Source organism: Oryctolagus cuniculus, chromosome 12, assembly GCF_051225735.1.
Source record: "Oryctolagus cuniculus isolate XC-2025 breed Fujian yellow rabbit chromosome 12, ASM5122573v1, whole genome shotgun sequence".
NCBI classification, from domain to species: domain Eukaryota; kingdom Metazoa; phylum Chordata; class Mammalia; order Lagomorpha; family Leporidae; genus Oryctolagus; species Oryctolagus cuniculus.
The window spans coordinates 54,609,876-54,635,884 of NC_142878.1; the positions used below are offsets into that span (position 1 = coordinate 54,609,876).

At 44.7% G+C, this 26,009-nt stretch overlaps 1 protein-coding gene across 1 annotated transcript; it reads left to right on the plus strand.

Moving 5' to 3' along the window:
- The first annotated feature begins 2,037 nt into the window (after positions 1-2,037).
- TTC5 (tetratricopeptide repeat domain 5) lies at positions 2,038-24,963 on the plus strand. The gene is made up of 10 exons (XM_002718030.6): positions 2,038-2,191; positions 7,190-7,322; positions 8,595-8,806; positions 9,176-9,326; positions 9,759-9,850; positions 13,146-13,202; positions 13,759-13,905; positions 14,433-14,647; positions 20,922-21,066; positions 24,363-24,963. Exons 1-10 carry the CDS (start codon positions 2,075-2,077, stop codon positions 24,480-24,482), a joined length of 1,389 nt encoding a protein of 462 aa, XP_002718076.2. The 5' UTR covers positions 2,038-2,074; the 3' UTR covers positions 24,483-24,963.
- Positions 24,964-26,009: the final 1,046 nt, after the last annotated feature.

Below are 26,009 nucleotides of genomic sequence, written 5' to 3' on the forward strand. Positions count from 1 at the left end.
GACCTCCTGAGACACTAGCATCCTATATGAGCACTGCTTCAAGTCCTGGCTGCTCCACTTCAGATTAGCTCCCTACTAATGCACCTTAAATGTGCCTGGGAAAGCACAGAGGATGACCTAAGTACTTGAACCTGCACTCATGTGGGATACAGAGGGAGGTTCTGATTCCTGGATTTGGCTTGGCCTAGTCCTGGCTGTTGCAACCATTTGAGGATAGTAGATGAAAGATACCTATATAACTGCCTTTCAAGTAAATAAGTAAATCTTAAAAAAAAGTAAAAAGACATGCTGTAAGAATTTTAATGCTACTTTATTTATTAAAGAACTTTAATACATTTATATGGTACAAATTTGAAAGATACAAATAGGTGTAGAGTGGAAAGTCTCCCTTTTCTACCTTGTCCCAAGTTTTGGAAGTAGTTACTATTGCTAGTGTGGTGTTGTGTCTCTTTCCAGAAATGGTCTATGCAGATGCAAATAATTTTTTTTTTAAATTTAGAAATTGTTTTTGTTTTTGAATAGGAAATCTATGTATGTGGTAAAGGTACATAGTGAGAAGAACTTTTTTCATTCACCCACAATTCTTATTGCTGTGTCCCTCTCCAGAGGCAATCATTTTTTCTTATAGTTTCTGGATGTAGTTATGCACATATAAGAACTGTTACTACAATGGTTTTGATAATTCTATGCTAAGTGTAGGAAATTCATCTGGATAATGTGTTCAAAATGCTAAAATTACTCACAGAATATCACTGCAAAATTTGGGAAAGATTCAATTTACCACGTGCCATATTCCTTTTTTTTTTTAAAACTTTCATTTAATGAATATAAATTTCCAAAGTACAGCTTATGGATCACAATGGCCTCCCCCCCATAACGTCCCTCCCACCCGCAACCCTCCCCTTTCCCACTCCCTCTCCCCTTCCATTCACATCAAGATTCATTTTCGATTCTGTTTATATACAGAAGATCAGTTTAGCATACATTAAGTAAAGATTTCAACAGTTTGCTCCCACACAGAAACATAGAGTGAAAAATACTGTTTGAGTACTAGTTATAGCTTTAAATCACAATGTACAGCACACTAAGGACAAAGATCCTACATGAGGAGTAAGTGCACAGTGACTCCTGTTGTTGACTTAACAAATTGACACTCTTGTTTATGGCATCAGTAATCACCCTAGGCTCTAGTCATGAGTTGCCAAGGCTATGGAAGCCCCCTGGGTTCACTGACTCTGATATTTAGACAAGGCCATGGTCAAAGTGGAAGTTCTCTCCTCCCTTCAGAGAAAGGTACCTCCTTCTTTGATGACCCATTCTTTCCACTGTGATCTCACTCGCGGAGATCTTTCATTTAGGTTTTTTTTTTTCCCCCAGAGTGTCTTGGCTTTCCATGCCTGAAATACTCTCATGGGCTTTTCAGCCAGATCCGCATGCCTTAAGGGCTGATTCTGAGGCCAGAGTGCTGTTTAGGACATCTGCCATTCTATGGGTCTGCTGTGTATCTCATTTCCCATGTTCGATCATTCTCTCCCTTTTTTATTCTATCAGCTAGTATTTGCAGACACTATTCTTGTTTATGTGATCCATTTGGTTCTTAGTCCTATCATTATGATCAATTGTGAACAGAAATTGATCACCTGGACTAGTGAGATGGCATTGGTACATGCCACCTTGATGGGATTGAATTGGAATCCCCTGGTATGTTTCTAACTCTACCGTTTGAGGTAAGTCAGCTTGCGCATGTCCCGAATTGCACATCTCTTCCCTCTCTTATTCCCACTCTTATATTTAACAGCAATCACAAAAATTTCAAACAACACGACATCCACTGTGTTAACCTGTTTTCTTTTTTTGGGAGAATATATAATCTAGTATAATAGGATGATATGAAGCAAGACAATACATGCAGTTACGCTGAGGGCATTTTGTTTCCAGGATTTGGGAAAGAAATTCATGAACTTGATGGTAGAGCACCTCCCTTGGGCTGTACGACTCTGGGCTAGGTAGGTTTGGAGCGAGCCCTTCGATGCAGTTAAGCCTCCGGAGCGCCAGAGGTCGCTGTGGCTCCGCGATGGGCGTGGGAACGCGACTCTGTGGTTATAAAGTTGGGGGCGGAGAAGCGGAGAGTTCCTGGGAAATGATGGCTGAGGAGGAGGAAGAAGTGAAGCACATCTTGCAGAAATTGCAGGTGGGGCCGTGGGTGAGACTGCATGTGCTCTGGGAGTCGGGGAGAGGCTGGGAGCCCGGCCGGTGCCGTGCCTGCGCGTTCCTCCTCGCTGGCCCGCCGCCGCCCGCGTCTGTGCGGTTACTATAACAACTCGCGGCGCGGCCGGAGCAGGGCCGCCGCCCCGGGGAGGGACCGCTGCGTTGCATTTCAGCTCTCCGACTCTGCCCTGCCCGGCCTTAGGGAGGAAGCGCCTTCCCTCCATTCCTCCTACGAGACAGCCTACGCACGTGCACGGCGGACCTGGAGGAGCTGTTACTACGTGTTCTTTTGATCTCCGCAGAGGCCGCTTCCTAATTTCTTTCTGCTTTGGAATGACCAAGAGTCACAGCACAGCCTGCACTGCGTGTATGCTGCTGACTTCCCTCCCCGCCTGGCGGTGTTGACTCTTGAACTTTGGGGTCCGAGGCAGAGGGGTCCGGATTCCATGTAGATCACGGGCGACTGTGCTTTAATTTTTTTTTTTCTGCGTTTAAAGATACATTACTTGTCATAGAATTTTAACGTAAGAAAAGGCTGCACTGAATAATAAAATAAGCCTGAATGTGCATAGAGCCTGACCTAAGGGATTCAGTAAAGCCAAAGTATTTGAACCGAGGCTGTAGCTTTGATTAGGCTGGGTCTTTCATACTAGGTAGGTAGGTGTTAACTAGTTGCTGCCTACCTTTCTTTTAGTAACTCATAATTTTCCCTAAACCTCAAACTCTGTGTTCTAAAACAGCCCGAGTTTAAACATGAACGTGCCTAAGCATCAGAAGTAATGTCCCTTGCCTAAAGGCGTCTAACGCAGAAGTTGAGCCTTGGTGAGACCTCATTTCATAAGCAGGTTGAAGTACTTGGAGCTGCGTTTAGTCCCGCGGTTAAGGCGCCTGCCTCCCTTGTTGGAGGACCTGGGTTTGATGCCTGGCTCTGGCTCCTGACTTCCGCTTCCTGCCGGTTCAAACCCTGGACCGCACTGGGACTGCTCAAGTACGATGTTACCTGCCACCCACGTGGGAGATCTCGCTTCCACATCTGGGGCGAGAACTAGCGAGGGGACCTCCCTGTCTCTTGAATAATTTTGAAAAAGTAACATTTTTAGAATTTCGACTTTACCTTCCAACTGACTGCGAACAACTTCATTTTATTTCCTATAGACTCTCAGCCTTGGCTATAATAAAATAAGGGACATGGCATGCTTTCTAACTTTCACACATACCTATTTAACTTTTAACAACTTTCATGTATGGATCTTGTCACGAGAGAAAAACATTCAGTCCAACAAACCAAACAACAATACTAATTTCTTGCGTGTTTGCTTTAATAACTAAAAGCAAACAATAAGCTCCCCTCTAACATTTCTAATTTGCAGCCATGCTGATTATAGATAGTAATTTTTGCTAAGAACCATCTTTAGCTGAATCCCTTTGTGGTAGATTCCTTTAGCAGCTTGGGAGAGAATACTTGACGTATCTTGGAATGCATGGGTAGGCACAGAAATGGAATAAGGGAGTGAAGTAAAGAAGAGGAAAAGGATTGGATAGTGTTAGGGCTATTCATGGGAATGGTGCAAAGTTATTGTTGTTTTTTTTTTTTTTTTTTTGACAGGCAGAGTGGACAGTGAGAGAGACAGAGAGAAAAGTCTTCCTTTGCCATTGGTTCACCAGGCCGGCGCACCGCGCTGATCCGCTGGCAGGAGCCAGGTGCTTCTCCTGGTCTCCCATGGGGTGCAGGGCCCAAGGACTTGGGCCATCCTCCACTGCACTCCCTGGCCACAGCAGAGAGCTGGCCTGGAAGAGGGGCAACTGGGACAGAATCTGGCGCCCCGACCGGGACTAGAACCCGGTGTGCCGGTGCCGAAAGGCGGAGGATTAGCCTAGTGAGCTGCGGCGCCGGCTTTTGTTGTTGTTTTAAAGATTTATTTATTTGAAAGGTAGGGTTACAGAGAGGCAGAGAGAGAGAGGTCTTCCATCCACTGGTTCACTCCTCAAATGGGTGCAGCTGTTGGAACTGGACCGATCGGAAGCCAGAAGTCAGGAGCTTCTTGGTCTCCCATGAGGGTGCAGGGGCCCAAGGACTTGGGCCATTTCCCCACTGCTTTCCCAGGCCATAGCAGAGCTGGATCGGAGGTGGTGCCCATATGGGATGCCAGCACCACAGGTGGTGGTTTTACCCACTACGCCACAGTGCTGGCCCTGGTGGAAAGTTTTAATTTCATTGTTGTAGATTTTTAGGGTAGACAGAATCTATAAAAGGATATTTCTCAAAGCGTTTTCAAATGATTTATTTTCATTTTATTTGAAAGAGATACAGAGAGATCTTCCATCTGCTGGTTCACAACCCAAATGCCTACAGCGGTCAGTATTGGGCCAGGCCAAAGCCAGGAGCTCAGAACTCTATCCAGGCTTCCTGATCTTCTGTGTGGTGGCAGGGACCCAAGTACTTGGTCCATCATCTGATGCCTCCCAGGGGTGTGTATCATCAGGAAGCTGGATTGGAAGCAGAGTAACCAAGACTTGAACCAGGCACTATAGTATGAGATGCAGGTGTTCCAAGTGGCAGCCTAACTGTTGTGCCAAATGCCTGCCCCTCAAAATGTGTTTTACAGACCATTTTCTTTACAGTCATCTGAATGCTTGTTAAAGCTGTCAGATTTTGAATTCTGCTAGACTGTTAAAATCAGAACCTGTACAAGCTGGGTCCTGGAAATACTGCAAACAATAAAATTTGAAAAGCACCACTGCAGAGTTCTAGTCCATTCTCGTCATTCTTGGTAAGATTTTGACTAAGTATAGCAGAGCTGTATTTGTTAGAGATGGGACTGATTCATTCATTCATTCAGTCAATAAATTTAATGATAGCCTGTCTTGTCCTAAGCGCTGTTCTAGGACTCAGGTATAGTTGTAAACAAAATAGATAAAGCCCCTTCCATCATGGGAACTTGCATTTGCCTGGAGGACAGTTAATAAGTAGGGCAAATAATTCCAAATGATAGGTACTAGGAAGAAAAATAGAGTGCGATTTAATAGTTGGGGAGAGGAGGAACAGGTTGCTTCCGTTTGGGTAGTTATGGAAAGCCTCTCTGAGAAGTTGGTATTTGTGCTAAAATCTAAGCAGTGATGAGGAACAGTCAAGCAAAGATCTGGGGGAAGAACATCCACGCGTAGAGAAAAGTATGTGTAAAGACCTCGCGTAGGGATTGGTTAAGCTTGATGGGCTTAAGGACCTGAATGATAGCATGTGTGGTTTGGGTATCGCAGCACGGAGAATGGTACGGAGTGAAGTCTGGGGGGGCAGTGTAGCAGTTACAGTTCCACTTGGGATGCCCACATCCCATATCAAAGTGCTTGGGTTCAAGTCCAGCTCCCCTTCTGATTCCAGTTTCCTGCTCCTGTCATCCTGGGAGGCAGCAGGTGATGGCTCAAGTACCTGAGTCTCTGCCGTGCATGTGGGAGACCTGGACTGAGTTCTTGCATCCAGGCTTTGGCTTAGACTTGCCCTGGCTGTTGTGGACATTTGGGAAGTGAACCAGCAGATAGAAGATCTCTGCTTGTCTCTGTCTCTTTCTGTCTCTCTGCATTTTAAATAAGAAAAATTTTAAGAAAGAAGTGAAATTTTTGATCAGATCATGCAGTTTTGTAGGTCATGGGAAAGAGTTGGATTTTATTCTATCTGCAATGGGAAATTATCAGGGTTTGTGGTATGATATATACTTGTATCAGATCATTGCAGCTACAGTGAGGAGAATGAGAAAGTAGAGTCAAGCTCACCAGTTAAATCATTGCGATAGTCCAGGCAGATAATAATGTCCAGAATAGTCATAGCGAGGTGGAGACAGGAGGATGAATTTTGGATGTGCTGTGGAGGTAACTGAGAAGACTTGATGGGATTGTATTACGTGTTTCTGTTGCTGTTCAGTTTCAGGAAAAGCATGGCCTGGTATCAAAGGTAGACTCAAAGGTGTTTAACAAAGGAAAGAGAACATTTTCTTAAAAAATTTTCAAGAGAGCCAGAACATGACGATAAAAGAATTAAAGAAGACACAACAGGCATTTTAAGAAACAAAATTCTGCAAAAACACCAGGGTCACCAAATTAAAATTGGCCTGTTTGTGGTGGAAAACAACTTTCTTACATGTTTATCATATTTACAAAAATGAGGTATTTTCAGATACTGACATAGGGAAAATTAAGGATAAAATTGTTTTTTGTTAGGAAGTGTGTTTTAAAGGTAATTTTAAAGTTTTATTCTCCAAGGACCAGAGCCAGATAGAGTGGTCTTGTTAACTTTCAGCTTAATTCAAGTTGCAAAGCATTTCCCTCCTGTCTGGTGTGTGAAGCACTCAGTCCTATTGGAAGCCTTACTAGGGTTGGAAGAGAACTGTCATTTTGTCAGTTCAGTGCAGAGACTGGCATGGGACAACTACAGATCATGAGAGTGGGCATGGGACACTGGCTGCTTTTCCTTATGATCTGTGACATTTTGATACACTTGTCTACCTATCTATTGTGCTATTCCTAGGTGACATAAAAGAATCAGTATGTTTTTAACATTTTTAGTTACTTGTTCTTATTTGTTTAAAAGGCAGAGAGACAGAGGTAGACCAACTGAGATCGTCCATCCTCTGGTTCACTCCCCAAATGCTTGCAATAGCCAAGACTGGGCCAGGCTGCAGCACGGAGCTTGGAATTCAGTCTGGGTTTCTACATGGTGTCAGGGACCTAAGGAGTTTGGAACTCAATCTGGGTTACCATGTTGGCGTCAGGGATTCAAGTACTTGAGGAATCACCTGCTGCTTCCGAGGGTGCACATTAACAGGGAGTGGAGCTGGGACCCAAATCCAGGCACTCCCATATGTGGTGTCTTAACTGTCGTTCCAAGTGCCCTCCAATAGTCAGCGTTTCCTGGCCAAGAGTTGGCTGACTTCTAGTTTGCTTGTCTGCTGCTCTCTCCTCTTAATGGTACCATCCTTACATTTCCTAGGAACTGGTGGATCAGCTCTATTCGTTTCGAGACTGCTATTTTGAGACACACAGTGTTGAGAATGCTGGGCAGAAGCAGCAGGATGTGCGGGAAGAGATGGAGAAGACCCTGCAGCAGATGGAGCAAGTAGTAGGTGGGAGTCCTGAGGAGTGCAACCCTCTGCCCTTCACTGAAATGCGACAGAGTTTTGCTCTTTCTCTGCAGTCTCTTTGGTGTCCTGTTTGTGTTTGTTGTGGGTTGGCAGAAGAGAATATTTCTCCCCCTATGCCGTTGGTAACCTTTCATTCCCTAAGCTACTTTCCTAGATTACAGTAAATGACATGAAATAAAATAGCATAGTTGTTGCTTGAAGTATTGGAACAGTCTTAACTGATCTTTCCTTCTGTCTCTAATTTCTCTTATTTCCATATCAACTTATCACGACGGTGGCTATAGTTATCTTTCTAAATCATTACTTCATGCATGTAATCTTATGCACCTGTCTGCCTCTCTATTCAAGTAGCTTTAAACTAACTCCCTAACCCTGGTTTTCAAATCTTCATTTTCTCACTCTTTTTGTTTCTTTCTTTTTTTTTAAAGATTTATTTTTCTTATTTGAAAGAGTTACATAGAGAGAGGTATAGACAGAGAGGGGGAGAGGTCTTCTATCTGCTGGTTCACTCCCCAAATGGCTGCAATGGCTGGAGCTGAGCTGATCCAAAAGCAGGAGTCAGGGCCGATCTGAAGTCAGGAGCCAGGAGCTTCTTCTGGGTCTCCTACGTGGGTGCAGGGGCCCAAGGACTTGGGTCATCCTCTGCTGCTTTCCTAGATGCATTAGCAAGGAGTGGATCGGAAGTGGGGCATCTGGGACTTGAACCGGTGCCCATATGGGATGCTGGCACTGCAGGTTGGGGCTTTAACCTGTTGTACCACAGCGCTGGCCCCTTTCACTCTTTTTTTTCTAACCTCATCTCTGACTACTTATACAGGAATTTGTTTTGTCCAGGTTGCACTATTCTGCCATGAGCATGCTCGTGTATTTTTGCTTCTCTGTCTTTGCTTATATTTCATAACCTGGAGGGTCTTGTCTTTTCTTGACTCTTTGAAGCCCATTTGTTGGGTATATGTCATGCCTACTTTCATGTTTTTTTTTTTTTAGTGTTCCATGTATGTGTTTTGTCATTACCAGATTGTCAGCCCCTCTAGGGTAGAAATAGTGGTATCATTGTTACCCAGTTATCTAACATTCTGCTTATTGCAGGCTTTATAAATAGTTTCTTGATAAGGATTTTCTTTAACTCTTCTCATTCCTAGAGCTGGCATGCAGCTAATCATTCCTTGAAAGTGCCCTGCTCTTTCGGAATGCTTTTCTTTTTCGCCCGCTGTTCTTTTCTGCTTTCACTTTTCTTTTTTCCCTTCTTCCTAGGTTCTGCTCAGGGCAAGGCACAGGCTCTGATGCTCACCGGGAAGGCACTGAATGTGACTCCTGACTACAGCCCGAAGGCGGAGGAGCTCCTCTCAAAGGCCGTGAAGCTGGAGCCTGAGCTGGTGGAAGCCTGGAACCAGCTGGGCGAGGTGTACTGGAAGAAGGGGGACATCGCAGCTGCCCACACCTGCTTCTCAGGAGCCCTCACCCACGTGAGCCGCCCACTGCTGCCTCAGGAAGCTCAGATGGGAAGAATGTGCATTTCCCAAGGACAGAAATACCAGATTAGGACTGGCTTTGAACTAGGATCACAGAGAAAGGAGAAAGGGTGGGGAGCAATCCTGGTTGAGGAAAATGGGTACAGGGAACGGAGAAGAGAAGAGCTTGAGGGGGTCCAGATCAGGACTACATGAGGAGTAGAGAAAGGTTAGCACCCGAGCTGAGTCTCGTGGGCGTGAGTGCAAGTTGCCTGTGACCCCAAGAATGAAGGTCAAAGGTTCAGGAGAAGATTGAGGTCAGAACAGATCTGGAACGGGGAGACAGGATCAGTGAGGTTGAGGATGTGTCTTCTCCATTTGCAGTGCAAGAACAAAGTCTCCCTGCAAAACCTGTCAATGGTGCTGCGCCAGCTGCGGACTGACAGTGGAGATGAACACTCTCGCCATGTCATGGACAGTGTCCGGCAGGCCAAGTTGGCTGTGCAGATGGACGTCCTGGATGGCCGCTCCTGGTGTGAGTGCTCTCAAAGGCTGTCCAGCAGGTGTCTAGAGTAGTGGTTCTCAAGCGTGGCTACACAGCAGGGTCATCTAGGGCCCATCTGTTGAGACTGACTCTGAGGGTGAAGGCAGGGCATTTTTGTGTTTCAAAGAAGCCCAAAAGGTATTCTGTATGAACTGCTGTTCTTAAAACATTTGGATCTTTGATCCAAGAGAGGAAACTCAGGTCTCCACATAAGTAAGGTAGTGTTTTTATACAGTCTAAGTTTCTCTTTGGAATCTATATTTGTCTGTTTTTTTCCAGTAGAATTTTGGGTTTATTAAATTTAATGTCGTCTCTGGTTTGGGTGAGATGTGGTTTTTTTTTAAGAGACTTTCAAGAATGAACAAAGTAAGTTGTATCATGGATTTGGGTATTGACCTGATTCACCACTGTTTTCTCTTTCAGATATTCTAGGAAATGCGTACCTTTCTCTTTACTTCAATACTGGCCAGAACCCCAAGATCTCCCAGCAAGCCCTCAGTGCCTATGCCCAAGCAGTAAGTACTCGGGTCATCCAGGCCCAATGAATAGAGACACCGCAGAAGCAAGAGCATTGTTCAGTCTTCCTTTGGTTCTTTATTGAGTAGCCTGGGTTGTGTTTGCTGGCATCCAGGGGGTGTGGCTTTGCGAAGCTGTGTCTGCAGAGGTGTCTTCTCTCATCTTGTAACTTGAGTGTGAGGGACTCCTGCAGTGTGGTACCCTAGTGTCAGCGTCCTGAGCCGTCTAGATTTCTTACAGGCATGTGTAACCAGAGCACACAGCCTGCTTCAGCATGTTTATGTTTTCTAATGGGGAAACGAAACCTATTAAAATCGTCCTTATTAATATTTATATACATTCATTTTAAAGAAAAATGGAAACTTAATGATAGTGACATCCTCAAATGAACCGGTGAATAGTATGACTCTGAATTTTCCCCAGGTTAAAAGAGAAAACAGGGTATAACCTGTCTGGTGTCATTTTCAAGAAATGAATTCGCTGGAGCTCAGCTTTGCTTAGTCCTCCAGGTCATTTTTCTGTTCATACGCACTTGCATGGGTGGTTCCTTCAGGCTTGTGCTGCTTACTCCTTGTTAGAAGGCCCACCTTGGTCTTCTGAGCACATTCATCTTTCTTCTTTCACATTCTTGTTTCCCTTGACAAAGAGAATTGCTTTTTAACTTATCATTGCTTATTTTGCTCTATGTGGCAGAATGAAGAGTACGACTCCTAGATACTCATGTTTGCGATCCTTGGACTGTTCTTTTTCTAATCAGGGAATGTTTAGGCAGAGGGATTATGTTTTGCTATGATTTTTTAACCTGGTAAATGTTTACATTTTAAAGAATAATCTGATGTATTTCTTCAAAGTTCTGTATTTGACTTCTGAATAGCTGCTTTATTTTTAAAGATTTATTTATTTATTTATTTGAGAGGCAGAATTAGAGAGAGAGAGAGAGACAGAGTGAGGTCTTCTATCCACTGGTTCACTCCCTAAATGGCTGCAACAGCTGGAGTTGGGCCTGTCCAAAGCCAGGAGCCAGGAGCCAGGAGCTTCTTCTAGGTCTCGCACTTGGTCACAGGGACCCAAGCACTTGGGCCATCTTCTATTGCTTTCCCAGGCCATCATCAGGGAACTGGAGCTGCTGGGACTCGAACCAGTGCCCATATGGGATGCCAGCGCTGCAGGTGGATGCTTAACCTACTATGCCACAGCATCAGCCCCTGAATAGTTGCTTTTAACTCTTAATTTCTTCACTCTAACTGCATTAAAAATTATTTATTTATTTGAGAAGAGCGAGAGACAGACAGACTTACAGAGACCGAGCAAAAAGGCTGTGGCTGGTTCAGACTGGAACTGGGAACTGGGAACACAATCCAGGTCCCCCATGTGTGTGGCATGTACTTGAGCTACTTGAGCCATTATCTGATGCCTCCCAGGCTGCACATTAGCAGGAAGCTGGAACTGGGAGCAGAGCGAGGACTCAAACTTAGGCGCTCTGATACGGGATGCCAGCATTCCAACTGGCATAGTAACTGTGAGGCCAAATGCCTGCCCTCAACAGCATTTTAAGCATATCCGAGCCAACCATTTAAACAATTTAATTCATGTTATTTGTGCTTTGCAATGTGCCAGAAAATGAGTAGAATTTAAAAAATGAACATCATGAACGTAGGCAGCAGTTTCTTCACAGCCCATTTGTGCTGTTCTGCAGTTTCTGGCCATCTGTGTTGATTAGAGAATCGAGTTTGACTCTCCATGTGTTCTTTTTTTTTTTTTTTTTTTTTTTTTTTTTTAAAGAAAGACAAAGACAGGGATTGAAAGTAGGAGGGATGTGTATTTTTAACTTGTTTTTTTTTTTTTTTGTTTGTTTGTTTGTTTTTGACAGAGTAGACAGAGAGAGACAGAGAGAAAGGTCTTCCTTTGCCGGTGGTTCACCCTCCAATGGCCGCCGCGGCCGGTGCGCTGTGGCCGGCGCACCGCGCTGATCCGATGGCAGGAGCCAGGTACTTCTCCTGGTCTCCCATGGGGTGCAGGGCCCAAGGACTTGGGCCATCCTCCACTGCACTCCCTGGCCACAGCAGAGAGCTGGCCTGGAAGAGGGGCAACTGGGACAGAATCTGGCACCCCGACCGGGACTAGAACCAGGTGTGCTGGTGCCGCAAGGTGGAGGATTAGCCTAGTGAGCTGCGGCGCCGGCCTCTCCATGTGTTCTTTAATGGGGCTTGCCTTTAGAAATAGGACTATTGGGCCAGTATAGTGGTATTATGCATAAAGCTGCTGCCTGCCATGCCGGCATCCCTATAGATGTCAATTCCAGACCTAGCTGTTCCACTTCCCATCCAGCTCCCTGCTGGTGTGCCTGGGAAAGCAGCAAAGGATGGCCCAATTTCTTGGGCCCCTGTACTTTGGCATATCTGGCTTTGACCTGGCCCTGCCCTAGTCATTACAGCCATTTGGAGAATGAACCAGTGGATGGAAGATCTCTTTGTCTCTCTCTCTTTCTGTAACTCTCCCTTTCAAATAGATAAATAATCTTAAAATATATATATATTTCTGTATTTGCTTGGAGCCAGACTCCTTGACGAGAGAAGATGCATTAAATTGACATCATAGTCCTGTACTTTTCTCATTTATACCAGCATGTCACTGTTCAATTTTTTTATCATAATGCTTTCATGTTTTTGTTCTTTTCCTTGCTATATAATATTCTGTGGATAAATTATGATATTTTAACATTTCACACATACAAAAACCTTTCTATCCCTGAGGTCTCAGATAGGTACTAATACACACATTGGGCAAATAGTTACCCTATAACAGTGTGGGTATAGGTCATATTTTGACAAAGAAGAAACTTAAATTTCTTTATGAGGAGCAGGCATTATGGTGTAGTGGGTTGAGCCGCTACTCATGTGATATCTTCATCATGTGTCAGAGTCTGAGCTGCTCCATTTCTGATCCAACTCCCTGCTAATGTGCCTGGAAGATAACAGATGATGGTTTAAGCATGTGGGTTCCTACCACTCACGTCAGAGACCTGAATGGAGTTCCTGGTTCCAGGATTTGGCATGGCCCAGCCCCAGCTGTTTTGGGTGCCTGAGGAGTGGGCCAGTGGATGGAAGATCTCTCTCTCTCTCTCTCTGGTTGGCTGTCTCTCTCTCTCTTTCTCTCTCTGTCACTCTGCCTTCAAATGAATAAATAACTCGTAAAAACAATTTTTTTTCAGGGAGAGGAGGCCTGGGACATGTTGGATAAAGCCATCTTTAAGATTGAGACAGGGTCCACTGATGATCCTTTATCCCTTTACAGGAGAAGGTGGACAGGAAAGCGTCAAGCAATCCTGACCTTCATCTGAACAGAGCGACGGTAAGGCCTGTGGGCTTGTGATCATCTGAAGGCCAGATAAGAAAGACTTCTCTGTCTTAGCCAGTGAAGGTAACTGAGCATCCATAGGGACACTGTTGAGCACCAACCGAAAGGGAAACCAAGTTATTTCTAGGGAGAGCCAAGTTAGTTTGACTTTAGTATCTGCGGAGTCACTGGAGAGAACAGAGAAGGGGCTGAGGAAATCGGAGAATGTGGGGGGGGGGGGGGGGTGAGAATGGGAAGAACAGGTTACAAGACTTTGGAAATGTCCAGTGTAAACACAAAATTAAAGTGACCCAAAGTATGAGACCTAACTAGTTTAGTATCTGGAAATTAGCTTCTTTGAAATGATTCCATCTTTGTTGTCATCACGTTGGCAAGAAAAAAGGATGTAAGGTGTCACCGGCTTCCCAGGCTGTTCATAGTAGCACAGGAAAATAGCTGGGAAGAACAAGCTCATTTTTCTAGATCCCTAGTTCACTGTGCCGTTACTCCTGTTGCATAGCTTGTTTGGATATGCTTACGATTGGAAGGTTTTTGGTTGCTTCTTGTCCAGCTACATAAATATGAAGAGAGTTATGGGGAGGCCCTGGAGGGCTTCTCTCAGGCTGCAGCACTGGACCCTGCCTGGCCAGAACCACGGCAGCGAGAACAGCAGCTTGTGGAATTCCTGGATAGACTAACCAGTCTCCTGGAGAGCAAGGTAGAGGGGTGTGTGTGTGTGTGTGTGTGTACATATATGTAAAGATTTATTTATTTGTTTGAAAGACAGAAGCTCTGTAAACTACAGAAAGAGAAACACAGATTTTCCATCAGCTGGTTCACTCCCCAGATGGCCTCAATGGCTAGAGGTTGGCCAGTGAAAGCTAGGAGCCTGGAGCTCCCTCTGAGTCTCCCACCTGGGTGGCAGAGGCCCAAGCACTCAGACCATCTTCTGCCTTTGCAGGTGCATTAGTAGGGAGCTAGATAGGAAGAGGAACAGCCAGGACTCAAACCAGTGTTCACACAGGATACCAGTGTTGTAGGTGTGTCGTACAGCGTGTCATATGGCACTGGCCATAAAGATGTATAAAGGGTAGAATCCAACTCTTAATGCTGCCAGTGGTCAATGAAAATAAGAATAGAGTAGGTTTAGGTGGTGATGGAGCTGGCGGAGGGCGGGGAAGGCCCAGACTCTCAAGCAGAGTGACTAGTTTCCAGCCTGTTAATGTGTTTTCCCTTCTTTTGCAGGGAAAAGTGAAGAACAAAAAGCTGCAGGGCATGCTGGGAAGTTTGCGCCCTGCCCATCTAGGCCCTTGTGGCAATGGGCGCTATCAGTCAGCCTCTGGGCAGAAGGTGACCCTGGAGCTGAAGCCCCTGAGTGCGCTGCAGCCTGGTGTGAACAATGGGGCCGTGGTCCTGGGGAAGGTGGTGTTCAGCCTTACCACAGAGGAGAAAGTCCCCTTGTGAGTTTCTCCACCGTGCCTCTTTTTCACTCTTCTGAATAATTGCTGTCACTCTGCTGGCCTTTCTCTGCCAGTTGAAGACTTTTTGTTGGTGGTCATAGATCAGTGATTCTGGTTGACTTCTGTGACTGTCTTAATAACAAGGTTGTCTAAGAGATCTCTTGGTCAGAGGTCTTTGTAGATTTTCACTGCTCATTTTTTCTTCTGAGTTTAGTGCTTTGTGGGTTCCTACATCTAATAGCTGAAATTTGATTTTTTTTTTTAAGATTTATTTATTTATTTGAAAGGCAGAGTTACAAAGAGGCAGAGGCAGGAGCAGAGAGAGAGAGTGAGAGAGAGAGAGAGAGGTCTTCCATCTGCTGGTTTATTCCCCAAATGGCCAGAGCTGCACCGATCCGAAATTAGGAGACAGCAGCTTCTTTCAGGTCTCCCATGTGACTGCAGGGGCCCAAGCATTTGGGCCATATTCTGCTGCTTTTCCAGGCACATTAGCAGGGAACTGGATCAGAAGTGGAGCAGCTGGGACTCAAACTGGTACCCATATGGGATGCTGGTACTGCAGGTGACAGCTTTTACCCACTACACCACAGCGCCCAACTGTGATAGATATTTTTTTATAAGACAGAAACCTTGAAAATCTGCCCTTGTGTTTTCATGATTATAGATATTGAAGGAAGGGAAATTCTCAGTCCTGTTTGGATTTAGGTTGGCTAAAGCAATTCTGGAAGGTGAGTTTTGAGTTAGAATTCAAGTCTGGTTGGGGAGATTGTCTCAGGTATGATGCAACAAATATTTATTGAGTGTTTAGTGTATGTGTTAAAGGAAGTGAGGATAAAAAGGTGAAGGGTGCTTACAGTCCAGCAGAGGATAAATTAAGGGTATTCACACAGGGGCCAACATTTTGGTGTAGTGGGTAAAGCTACCACCTGCGACACAGGCATCATGTTTGGGCACTGGTTTGTATCCCAGCTGTTCCACTTCTGATCCAGTTCCCTGCTAATGGCCTAGGGAAAGCAGCAGAAGATGCCCAAAGTCCTTGGGCCCCTGCCACCCTTGTGGGAGACCTGGAATGAAGCTCTCTCTGTAACTCTTTCAAATAAATAAATACATATTAAAAATATTCATATAGAACATTTAAAAAATTTTTAAAGAGATTTATTTTATTTATTTGAAATGTAGAATTACACAGAGAGGAGGAGAGAGAGAAAGAAAGAGAGCTTCTGTCTGCTGGTTCACTCACAAATGGCTGCAATGGTCAGGTCTGGGCCAGGTTAAAGCCAGGAGGCAGGAGCCTCATTCTGGTATCCCATGTAGTTGCAGGGGCCCAAACACTTGGACCATCCTCCACTGCTTTTTTTTTTTTTTTTAAGATTTATTTATTTATTTGAAAGTCAGAGTTACACAGAGAAGGTGAGGCAGAGGGAGGGAGAGAGAGAGAGAGAAAGAGAGAGAGGGAGGGAGGGAAGGCTTCTATCCGCTGGTTCACTCCCCAGTTGGCTTCATCAGCTGGAGTTGTGCCGATCCGAAGCCAGGAGCTTCTTCCAGGTCTCCCACGCAGGCGCAGGGCCCAAGGAGTTAGGCCATCTTCTCCTGCTTCCCCAGGCCACAGCAGAGAGATGGATCAGAAGTGGAGTAGCCAGGTCTCAAACCAGCCTCCCTGTGGGATGCTGGCACTGCAGGCGGCAGCCTCACCCGCCACACCAAAGCGCCGGCCTCCATCCTCCACCGCTTTCCCAAGCACATTAGAAGGGAGCAGGATTGGAAGTGAAGTAGCTGGGACTCAAACCGGTGTCCATGTGGGATGCTGGTGTCTCCGGCAGCATCCTTACCCACTATGCTACAACACCAGCCCCAAAACACTTTTATTCTTGAAAAATTAGGGTTTAGTGAGTACCATCACTCTGGTCCCTCTGTCACTTCCTCATTCCTGGTTGACTGGTTTCCTCCCCCGTGAAGCTCTTGTTACCTAGGCTCCCAGCGTCTCTAGGCACTCGGGTGGGTGGCGTCCGCTGCAGGGCTCCTCAGCACTCTGACCTTTCACACCCCTTCTCTCCATCCAGACTGAAGTGCAATCCTCATCCTTTGCCTCTACTTTCACACAGAGAGGTCTGGGTATTTGATGAGTTGAAGAGCGAGAAATGAGAGAAGTTTAGTTGACTAAAGCAGATCCTAGAGGGAGGAGGAATAAAAAGGGGCAAAGATGATGCAGGTTTTAGGGGACCTTGGGAGCAAATGACTGTCAGACCACTCCTTAGTTCCTCTTCTGCCCGACTCCACATGCTGGTTTCCTAGGACTCTGTTCCTTTCCTCTTTATTCTGGGGTAGTACAAATGAGGAGTTTTCAGAAAGTTCATAGAAAATGTACATTATAAGAAGCATAAAATTAGAAATATTTTTGTACTCAAAGAAACTTACCTATTTAAAAAAAGCTTATTTTATTTATTTGAAAGGGAGAGGGAGAGAGGGATATGTAGAGAGAGGGAAATCTTCCATCTGCTGGGTCACTCCCCACATGCCTGCAACCGCTTGAGCTGGGCTAGCCAAAGCTGGGAGCCAGGAACGCAACCCCAGCCCCCGTGGGGGTGTACGTGAGTCATCACTACTACTCCAAGGGTGCACACTAGCGGGAAGCTGGGATCAAGAGTGGAGCTGAGACTTGAACATAGACTTTAGTACAGAAGGCAGGCATCCCCGGTGACATCTTAACTGTTGGCACCAAGAGTGTGCCCCCAAAATTTATATCTTAATTTAACTTTACTATAGACTATTTAGAAGCATCCTCCATTAAATTTTTTAAAAATTCATTTTCATTTTATTTGAGAGGCAGATGTCTTTCATCTGCTAGTTTACTCCCCAAATGCCTGCAATAGACTGGGGCAGGCTGAAGCAGGGAGCCCAGAACTTCACGTGGATCTCCCTCATTGATGGCAAGGTCCCACAAACTGTGCCATCATCGGTTGCCTTCCTGGATGTGCATTTGCAGGAAGCTGGATTGTAAGTGCAGGAGCTGGATGTTATACCAAGCACTCCAGTAGGGATTGCTAGCATCCCAAGTGGTGACATAACCCCTGTGCCAAATACCTGCCCCTCCACAGCCCTTTAAAAAAAAGATTTATTTTATTTTTTTTTTGAATGGCAGAGTTACAGAGAGAGGGAAGGAAAGAGAGAGGGGGAAATTTCCAATCCTCTGGTTTACTCTCTAAATGACCTCAATGGCCAGGAGTGGGGCAGGCTGAAGCCAGGGGCCTGAAACTCCATCAGAGTTCCAGGCAGGTGGCAGAGTCCGAGGACTTGGGCCATATTCTGCCAGTTTCCCAGGTGCATTAGGAAGGACCTGGAAAAGAAGTGGAGCAGCCAGGACTTGAACCAGTGCTCCAATATGGGATGCTGGCCATGAAATGTAGTGATTTAACCTGCTGTGCCACATCACCAGATCCAAGTTTTGGATCCTTATATCCAACTGCCTCCATGCTCTGATCAGAAATCTCCAGTTCAGTCTGTTCAGTCTATTACTTACCTGATCTTTCTTTTTAAACTTACTTCTCCTTCCTGGATTCCTTATCAGTGAGTGGTACTCTCTCTCTACTCAGTCAGTTAAGACTTTGGGAAATAATCCTAAACTCCATTCTCCTGTGTTGAGGTAGTCACTAGGTCCTGTGGATTTGCCTTTTTGTTCCTATTTCTCAGATTCTACTACCTTAATTTGTCACTTTTTAAAACATATCTCCAATATTTTTTCTTCAGTGTTCTACAATGCTGCCAGAGAAATATTTTCTCAGATGTAAATTTTTTTTTTAAGACTTTATTTATTTACTGGAGAGGTAGAGCTACAGAGAGTGAGAGGGAGAGACAGAGAGAAAGGTTTTTCATCTGCTGGTTCACTCCCCAAATGGCTGCAGTGGCCAGAGCTGTGCCAATCTGAAGCCAGGAGCCTGTAGCTTCTTCCAGGTCTCCCACAAGGGTGCAGGGGCCCGAGCATTTGGGCCATCTTCTACTGCTTTCCCAGGCACATTAGCAGAGAGCTGGATCAGAAGTGGAGCAGCCCGGACTAGAACCAGTGTCCATAAGGGATGCTGGTGCAACAGGCAGAGGATTATCCTACTGTGCCACAGTGCTGGCTCCATCAGCTACAATCTGACCATTGCCACCACTTATATAAAATACTATATTGGTGCTATAGCGTTTGTAGTGAAGTTTGAAATCCTTATCTTAGTTTAAGGAGTTTATGATTTGCTCCCTGCCACTCTTTCTGTTTCCTGCTGTGCCTGTTGCTGTAACCGTGGAACTATTTGTAGGTTTTAGAACAGCTATTTTCATGCCTGTGTTTCTTACACAGTTACTCTGCCAGACAATCTTCCAGCTTAATATAGCTGATTTCTTCCTGCTGATGTTTTATTATAAAAATGCTCAAACATATAGCAAAGTTGAGTGAATTTTGCTGTGGACATCTGTGTGCTCACCACCTATAATCTGCCATTAACATTTGTTGTACCTACCACATGCCTGTTTGTCTTGCTATTCATCCATTGATTAGTCTTATTTTTGGTGTGTTTTGGAGTAAATTATATTTTTATTTTCATTCAAATATTCAGCATGCAATCATTAACTGAGTTCAATATTTGTTTATAACTTATTTTTATGTAACTGTTATATACAGTGCAATTTACAAATGTAAGTGTACATTTACTAAGTTTTGATGAATGCGTACACCTGTGTAACCCAAACCCCTAGCAAGATACACAGCATTATCATCACCCCAGAAGTTCCTCTTGTTCATTTCAGATCAATCACTGCTCCTGTCCCCTCAGAGGCTGGCTATAACACACACACACACACACACACACACACACACATATACATATATACATATACATATATATATATACACACATATATGTGTTAGCTTTCTTGTTTTAACCTAGTCAGTTTTTTTTTTTTTTTTTTTTTTTTTTGACAGGCAGAGTGGACAGTGAGAGAGAGAGACAGAGAGAAAGGTCTTCCTTTGCCGCTGGTTCACCCTCCAATGGCCGCCGCGGCCGGCGCACCGCGCTGATCCGATGGCAGGAGCCAGGAGCCAGGTGCTTTTCCTGGTCTCCCATGGGGTGCAGGGCCCAAGCACCTGGGCCATCCTCCACTGCACTCCCTGGCCACAGCAGAGGGCTGGCCTGGAAGAGGGGCAACCGGGACAGAATCCGGCGCCCCGACCGGGACTAGAACCCGGTGTGCCGGCGCCGCAAGGCGGAGGATTAGCCTAGTGAGCCGCGGCGCCGGCCTAACCTAGTCAGTTTTTAGGATTGCCTCCTCAAGGAACCATTTTTTATTTTCCAATTTTGATTTTTTAAAATTTTTTAAAATTTATTTGACAGAGAGAGTTAGATAGTGAGAGGGAGAGACAGAGAAAGGTCTTCCTTCCATTGGTTCACCCCCCAAATGGCTGCTATGGCTGGTGCTGTGCTGATCCGAAGCCAGGAGCCAGGTGCTTCCTCCTGGTCTCCCATGTGGGTGCAGGAGCCCAAGCACTTGGGCCATCTCCACTGCCCTCCCGGGCCACAACAGAGAGCTGGACTGCAAGAGGAGCAACTGGGACTAGAACCCGGCGCCCATATGGGATGCCGGCACCGCAAGGTGGAGGATTAACCAAGTGAGCCACGGCGCTGGCTCCCCAATTTTGATTTCAATATTCCCCCTCTGTACTCCCACAGCCCAACCTATGGCTTCACTGAGTTTAGCATAAGGGAAAAGCCCTTTTAGCACCCATCACAAAGTATGTAAGTGATGGTTTTTATTGTTTGACTCCTGCTGAACTACAGGTCATTTATAGCTGGACTGGTATCTTAACTGCTACTCTCAATGCAGAATATTCAGAGAAAGTTTGTAGATGTAAACTAAATTGATTGCAAAGGTTAGAAGATTTAGTTAAGAGTGTGATAGTCAAATTGGTAGAACAGGAACAATGTTTCAGCTACAACATTTTGAATAGCTCATCATTAGTTTTTTTTGAGTGTATCCTGTGTTCCTGGAAAAGTGACAGATTGAGGAGTTTTATGCACAGATACATCCAAGATAGAAGCACGTGGTGAATGATGGCCGCTGTCTCAGATTTTCTAAATAAATAACTGGGAGAGCATGTGTTAATTTTGCTAGTATTTTAAAAATCACTGATTTGTGCTGTTTCTTGCTCTCATACTTTTTTTCTTCTCCCTCCCTCTTCTCCCTCCCTTCTTCTCTCTCTCTTTTCTCTCTCTCTCTTTGATAACCCATCTTAACCTGGCAGTACCTTTGGCCTGGTCGATTCCGATGGACCTTGCTATGCAGTGATGGTTTACAATATGGTCCAGAGCTGGGGAGTGCTCATTGGGGACTCTGTAGCCATTCCTGAGCCCAACCTTCGTCTTCATCAAATTCGGCACAAGGGAAAGGTGAGCGCGATGGCTAGGATTCCTTTCTAACTCATAGCCTCTGAAAGTAGAACTAAGCTTATGTCTTCTTAAAAAATAAGTATAAAAATAATGCATATGTGTGTATGCAATATGTATATTTATCATTTTTGGATAAAAGGGAAACTTAGCAAGCAAAAAATGTTTAAATTGACTGACGTACCAACAGATGACACTACAGTTAACAGTTTGCTATATACACCTCCTTTTTTTCCTTTTAGTAGATAGTATGCACACATATTCACATGTATATTTTAAATCCTAAGTAGGATATTATCTGCAAATGTTTGTGCACATTTCCCATATTCTACCATGTTATTCCAAATTGACACATAGTGATGGTGACAAGGATGGTAATGGTAGTTAACATTTATTGAATACTTACCTGAGTGCGAGACACTGTGCCAAGAGTTTGAATCGCCTCATTGAATCCTTACAAAAACCTATGAGAATAGGTATTATAGTACTTTTTAATCCATTTAGATCCGGACCTGGCAAATTATGGTCCATTGACCAAATTTGGCTCACTGCTTGTTTTCACTTAGCTGTGAGCTAAAAGCATCTTCTGTATTTTTAAATGAAAAAAATTAAAAGAAGTATAATAATTTGTGATACATGAAAATTACAGATAATTCAAACTTTTAGTGTCCATAAGTAAAACTTTATTGGAAAAAATTAAAAAAACTCATTTGTTTACTGTCATGGGTAGCTGCTTTAGTGCCACAGTGCCAGAGGTGAATTGTTCTGGGACGAAGGCAAAGCTGAAAATATTTACTATCTGACCCTTCACAGAAAAAGTTTGATGACACAAGATCATTGCCAATATCCCCCTTTAACAACAGTCATAGAGAACATTTCCATCTCCTCTCCTGTGTCCATGACTATTTCCTTAAATGGGTTTCTGATGTGGATCATAGGTGCAGAGGGAATGGAATCTCAGACTTCTGATACACCTTGCCGGAGCATCCTCAGGAGGGTTGTGCCCCTTCGCTGTTACTATTAACAGTGGGTGTGACTGCTTCCCTGTAGCTTTCCTCTCAACTCTGATTAGAAGCTTTTGAAAAATTATTTGAAGATTTTACATGAAAAAATGACTTCAATACGTGTGTGTATTTTAAAGATTTATTTTTTATTTATTAGAAAGGCAGAGTTACAGAGAGGAGGAGACACAGAGTGAGAGAAAGATCTTCCATCCACTCGTTCACTTCCCAAATGGCTGTAATGACTCAGGAGCCTGGAGCTTCTTCAGGGTCTCCTACATGGGTGCAGGGACCCACGGTCTTGGGCTGTCTTCCACTTCTTTTCCAAGTGTCCTAGCATGGAGTTGGATCAGAAGTGGAGCAGCTGGGTCTTGAATGTAGGATGCTGGTATCATAGGCAGAGGCTTAACCTGGTAGGCCACAGTGCCGGCCCCCTCAATACAGTTTTAATTTAGTTTTTGATTGTTGGTGAAGTTGAGCATTTTGTTGTATGTTTATTGACTGTATTTTTTCTATACAATGCCATTTTGGGTTACTTGCCCATACTCCTTTTAGGATTTTCTTTTAAAGATTTATTTATTATTTGAAAGGCGAAGCAACAGAAAGAGGGAGAGACAGAGAGATCTTCCATCTACTGGTTAACTCCCAAATGGCTGCAACAAGCTAGGAGCCTGGAACTCCAGTCAGGTCTCCCATATGGGTACCAGGGGCCCAAGTACTTGGGCCATCTCCCACTGCTTTCCTAGGTACGTTGGCAGAGAGCTGGATCTGAAATGGAGCAGTCAGCACTTGAACCAGCCCTACAGTGTGGGATGGCAGCCTCACAAGCAGTGTCTTAATTAATCATTGTGCCGCAGGGCTGGCCTCCCTATTAGGATTTTAAAAAACTGATTTATGAGCACTTTTTTTAAAGGTTGAATTCGTATTAAATTTTTTTTTAATTGTTGATTCATGAAAACACTTTACTTTGACTTAAGGAGTCTACTTTACACTCCTATGGAATAATATTTTTTGGATGAAGGTTTTTATCTTTTTAAAAAAGATTTATTTATTTATTTGAAAGAGTTACAGAGAGAGGACACACACGCACACACACACACACACAGATTCCGTCTGCTGGTTTGCTCCTCAGATGGCTGTGACAACCAGGGCTGAGCCGGGCTGAAGCCAGGAGCTTCATCTGGGTCTCCCACATGTGTAGCAGGGACCCAAGTACTTGAACCATTCTCCGCTGCTTTCCCCAGGGCATTAGCTGGGAGCTGGATCAGAAGTGCAGCAGCCAGGACATGAACCAGTACCCATATGGGGATGCTGGCATCATGGATGGTGGCTTTTTCTGCTGTGCCACAACAGTAGCCCTGGTGAAGTCCATTTTTAACAACATATTTTAGAACTTAAAATATATCTGAGGGGCCGGCCCTGTGGCATAGCGGGTAAAGCCACTGCCTTCGGTGCTGGCATCCCATATGGGCACCAGTTTGAGACCCAGCTGCTCCACTTCCGATCCAGCTCTCTGCTATGGCCTGGGAAAGCAGTAGAAGATGGCCCAAGTACTTGCACCGGCATAGGAGACCTGGAGGAAACTCTTGGCTCCTGGATTCGGATTGGCGCAGCTCTGGCTGTTGCGGCCATCCGGGGAGTGGACCAGCGGATGGGATACCTCTCTCTCTCTTTCTCTCTCTCCCTCTCTCTCTGCCTCTCCTCTCTCTGTGTAACTGTGACTTTCAAGTAAAATAAATAACTCTTTAAAAAAAATGCATCTGAACTGGTGAAGTGAGTAGATATCTTTTCTGTTGGTAGGAAAATGTCACTATTTTGCTTATATATTCTGTTTCTTTCCTCTTGATATAAAAGGGAAAAGTAACTTTAATTCATGGCCAATTAGTTTAGGGCTTTAGAAGCACTTGTACTAAGAGTTTCTCAGAACGTACACTGGCTTTGACTGGCTGCTTGGTATATCCAGTTAATTATCAAGAAGCACTGGGAGAAGGCAGATGGTTTGATAGCTGGTAACATCCTTTTCTTAAGCAACGCCAGGCATGTGCCTTTGTTCAGCCAGAGAGCTGGCTGATTCTTGTAGTGACACAGCTGGTGCCCTGCCTGCCCCAGATTTTCCTCCTGTAGACTGAAGACCTTGATAAAATACCATCCCCTCTGGGGCCACTTTTGTCTAACGTGAGTTGGAGGTAAGGGTGCTTACACTGTGGCAGAGGAGAAAGATGCAGGTGGTGTCTCCCAGTGTTGGAGTTTGTCTGTTGTAGGATCTGTAGTGAGCCTGTGTCTGCCTGTCTTTTCCAGGACTATTCCTTTTCCAGCGTCCGTGTGGAGACCCCCCTCCTGCTGGTGGTGAACGGCAAGCCTCAGGGCTCCAGCAGCCAGGCTGCTGCCACAGTGGCATCGCGGCCGCAGTGTGAGTGAGCTTCCCTGACTGGCATGCTAAAGAGGATGCTGACCGAGGAGCCCGCTCCAGGCGTGCACAGCCGGACCATCTGAGACCCCGCCAGGGTGGGGGACATGTTTCAAACGAAAACTTTGCCCTCCTCTGTCCTGTAAGGCACGCTGCGTCTGGTCTGTCTCCTGTCATCATGTTTGAACCTTCTCCAGGGCTACGCACTCCCCTGGTGTATCTCTCCGGCCTCCTTCCCTGCTCTCTTTGTCTTAGGCAAAGAGCACGGAATTGGTAGAAGTGTTGGGAACCTGCCGTGGGACAGAAACCCCAAGGTTTCTGTTCTTGCCTCCTTCCTGAGCCTCATATGTATATATCAGTTCAGTATTTATTGCTAAGGGAGGGGCTTAATTTTTAATGGCTTGGTTTTTGAGCATTTTTTATGTTTAAAGTTTAGGTCCATTCCCTTCTTTGGGGCTGGAACAGAATTAAATTTGTTTGGAAATAAAGAAACCCTGTGGTTTGACCCGCTTCATTTTTTCCAGTCTTGGATTTTTAAAGAATCACTTTCATTCATTCAGTAGGGTAATTCTGCCCCCTCCTCCCCTGGCTGCTTATAGTTTATTTCTTTCCCAGTTAAAAGACTTCTGGCAGTACACAGCCCAGGGCAGGAGTGGCAGCTTTACAAAGTTGCTGAATCTCCCTTTATTTCCTCCCATTTTTCCATTCTGTCATCCCTAGCATGGTCCAATATGATAGAGCAATATTATGTGAAAGTGTTAGTAGGCTGAGATCAGAGAAAGAAAGATACTCGTTTCTTTAGATTCTAATGATATATTTTATAACAATTTCTCTTATCCCTATGGATAAAATGGGGAAATGTGAGTGAGAATTAGTAACTAGTTGACTGACTTGTACACTGATGTACACAGATGACTCTGGAAGACTTCTAGTGATATAGCTCAGGTCTTTGTCCTTGGTCCAGTTCTGTTCCATGCCTGAATGGAATGACTTGAATATTACTGATGATATTTATAAAGAATGTAAAACATAGAGGATTCCTAAGAGAACGGATGATAGGACAAATGTCTAGCTATCTTGTCTAAACCAGTGTAAGGGCTGAATCTATCAAGACAAAATTTTGAAGTCCTTACTTTTGTTCTCCAAAGACTTTCTGAGTTGTATGTTCAACGTCATATATGAAAATTGTTAGGAATTTTAATAGATGAAGTCAGTATGAGTAGTGTGATATAGTTGTTAAAAAACTCTTCTTGGACAGCACCAAGGAACCTCTCTGTGATAGATAGCCGGAGAGAGTTTTTCATACTGTCTGACCGATCACATGTATAGTCTTGGATTCAGTTTCTGGTGTTGATTTTGAGGCCTTCAGTCATAGAAGAATGTTCAGGAGCTTTTGGGGGGATACCAAAATCTTAAGGAATAGCTGAAAGCACTGGGGTACGGTTGTGAGTGAGCATTAAAGGCAACAAGGAGATGAGACCCAGTAACTGGCCCCCTTTTACTCAAGTCTTGAGATGATTTGGCATCTTCTGTGCAGA

Excerpts from the sequence above, each read along its gene's own strand:
- TTC5 (XM_002718030.6), top strand. The coding sequence starts at position 2,075 with ATGGGCGTGGGAACGCGACTCTGTGGTTATAAAGTTGGGGGCGGAGAA. Across the intron at positions 7,323-8,594 it reads GCAGATGGAGCAAGTAGTAG|GTTCTGCTCAGGGCAAGGCA; the intron begins GTGGGAGTCCTG and ends CCTTCTTCCTAG. Across the intron at positions 9,851-13,145 it reads TCAGTGCCTATGCCCAAGCA|GAGAAGGTGGACAGGAAAGC; the intron begins GTAAGTACTCGG and ends ATCCCTTTACAG.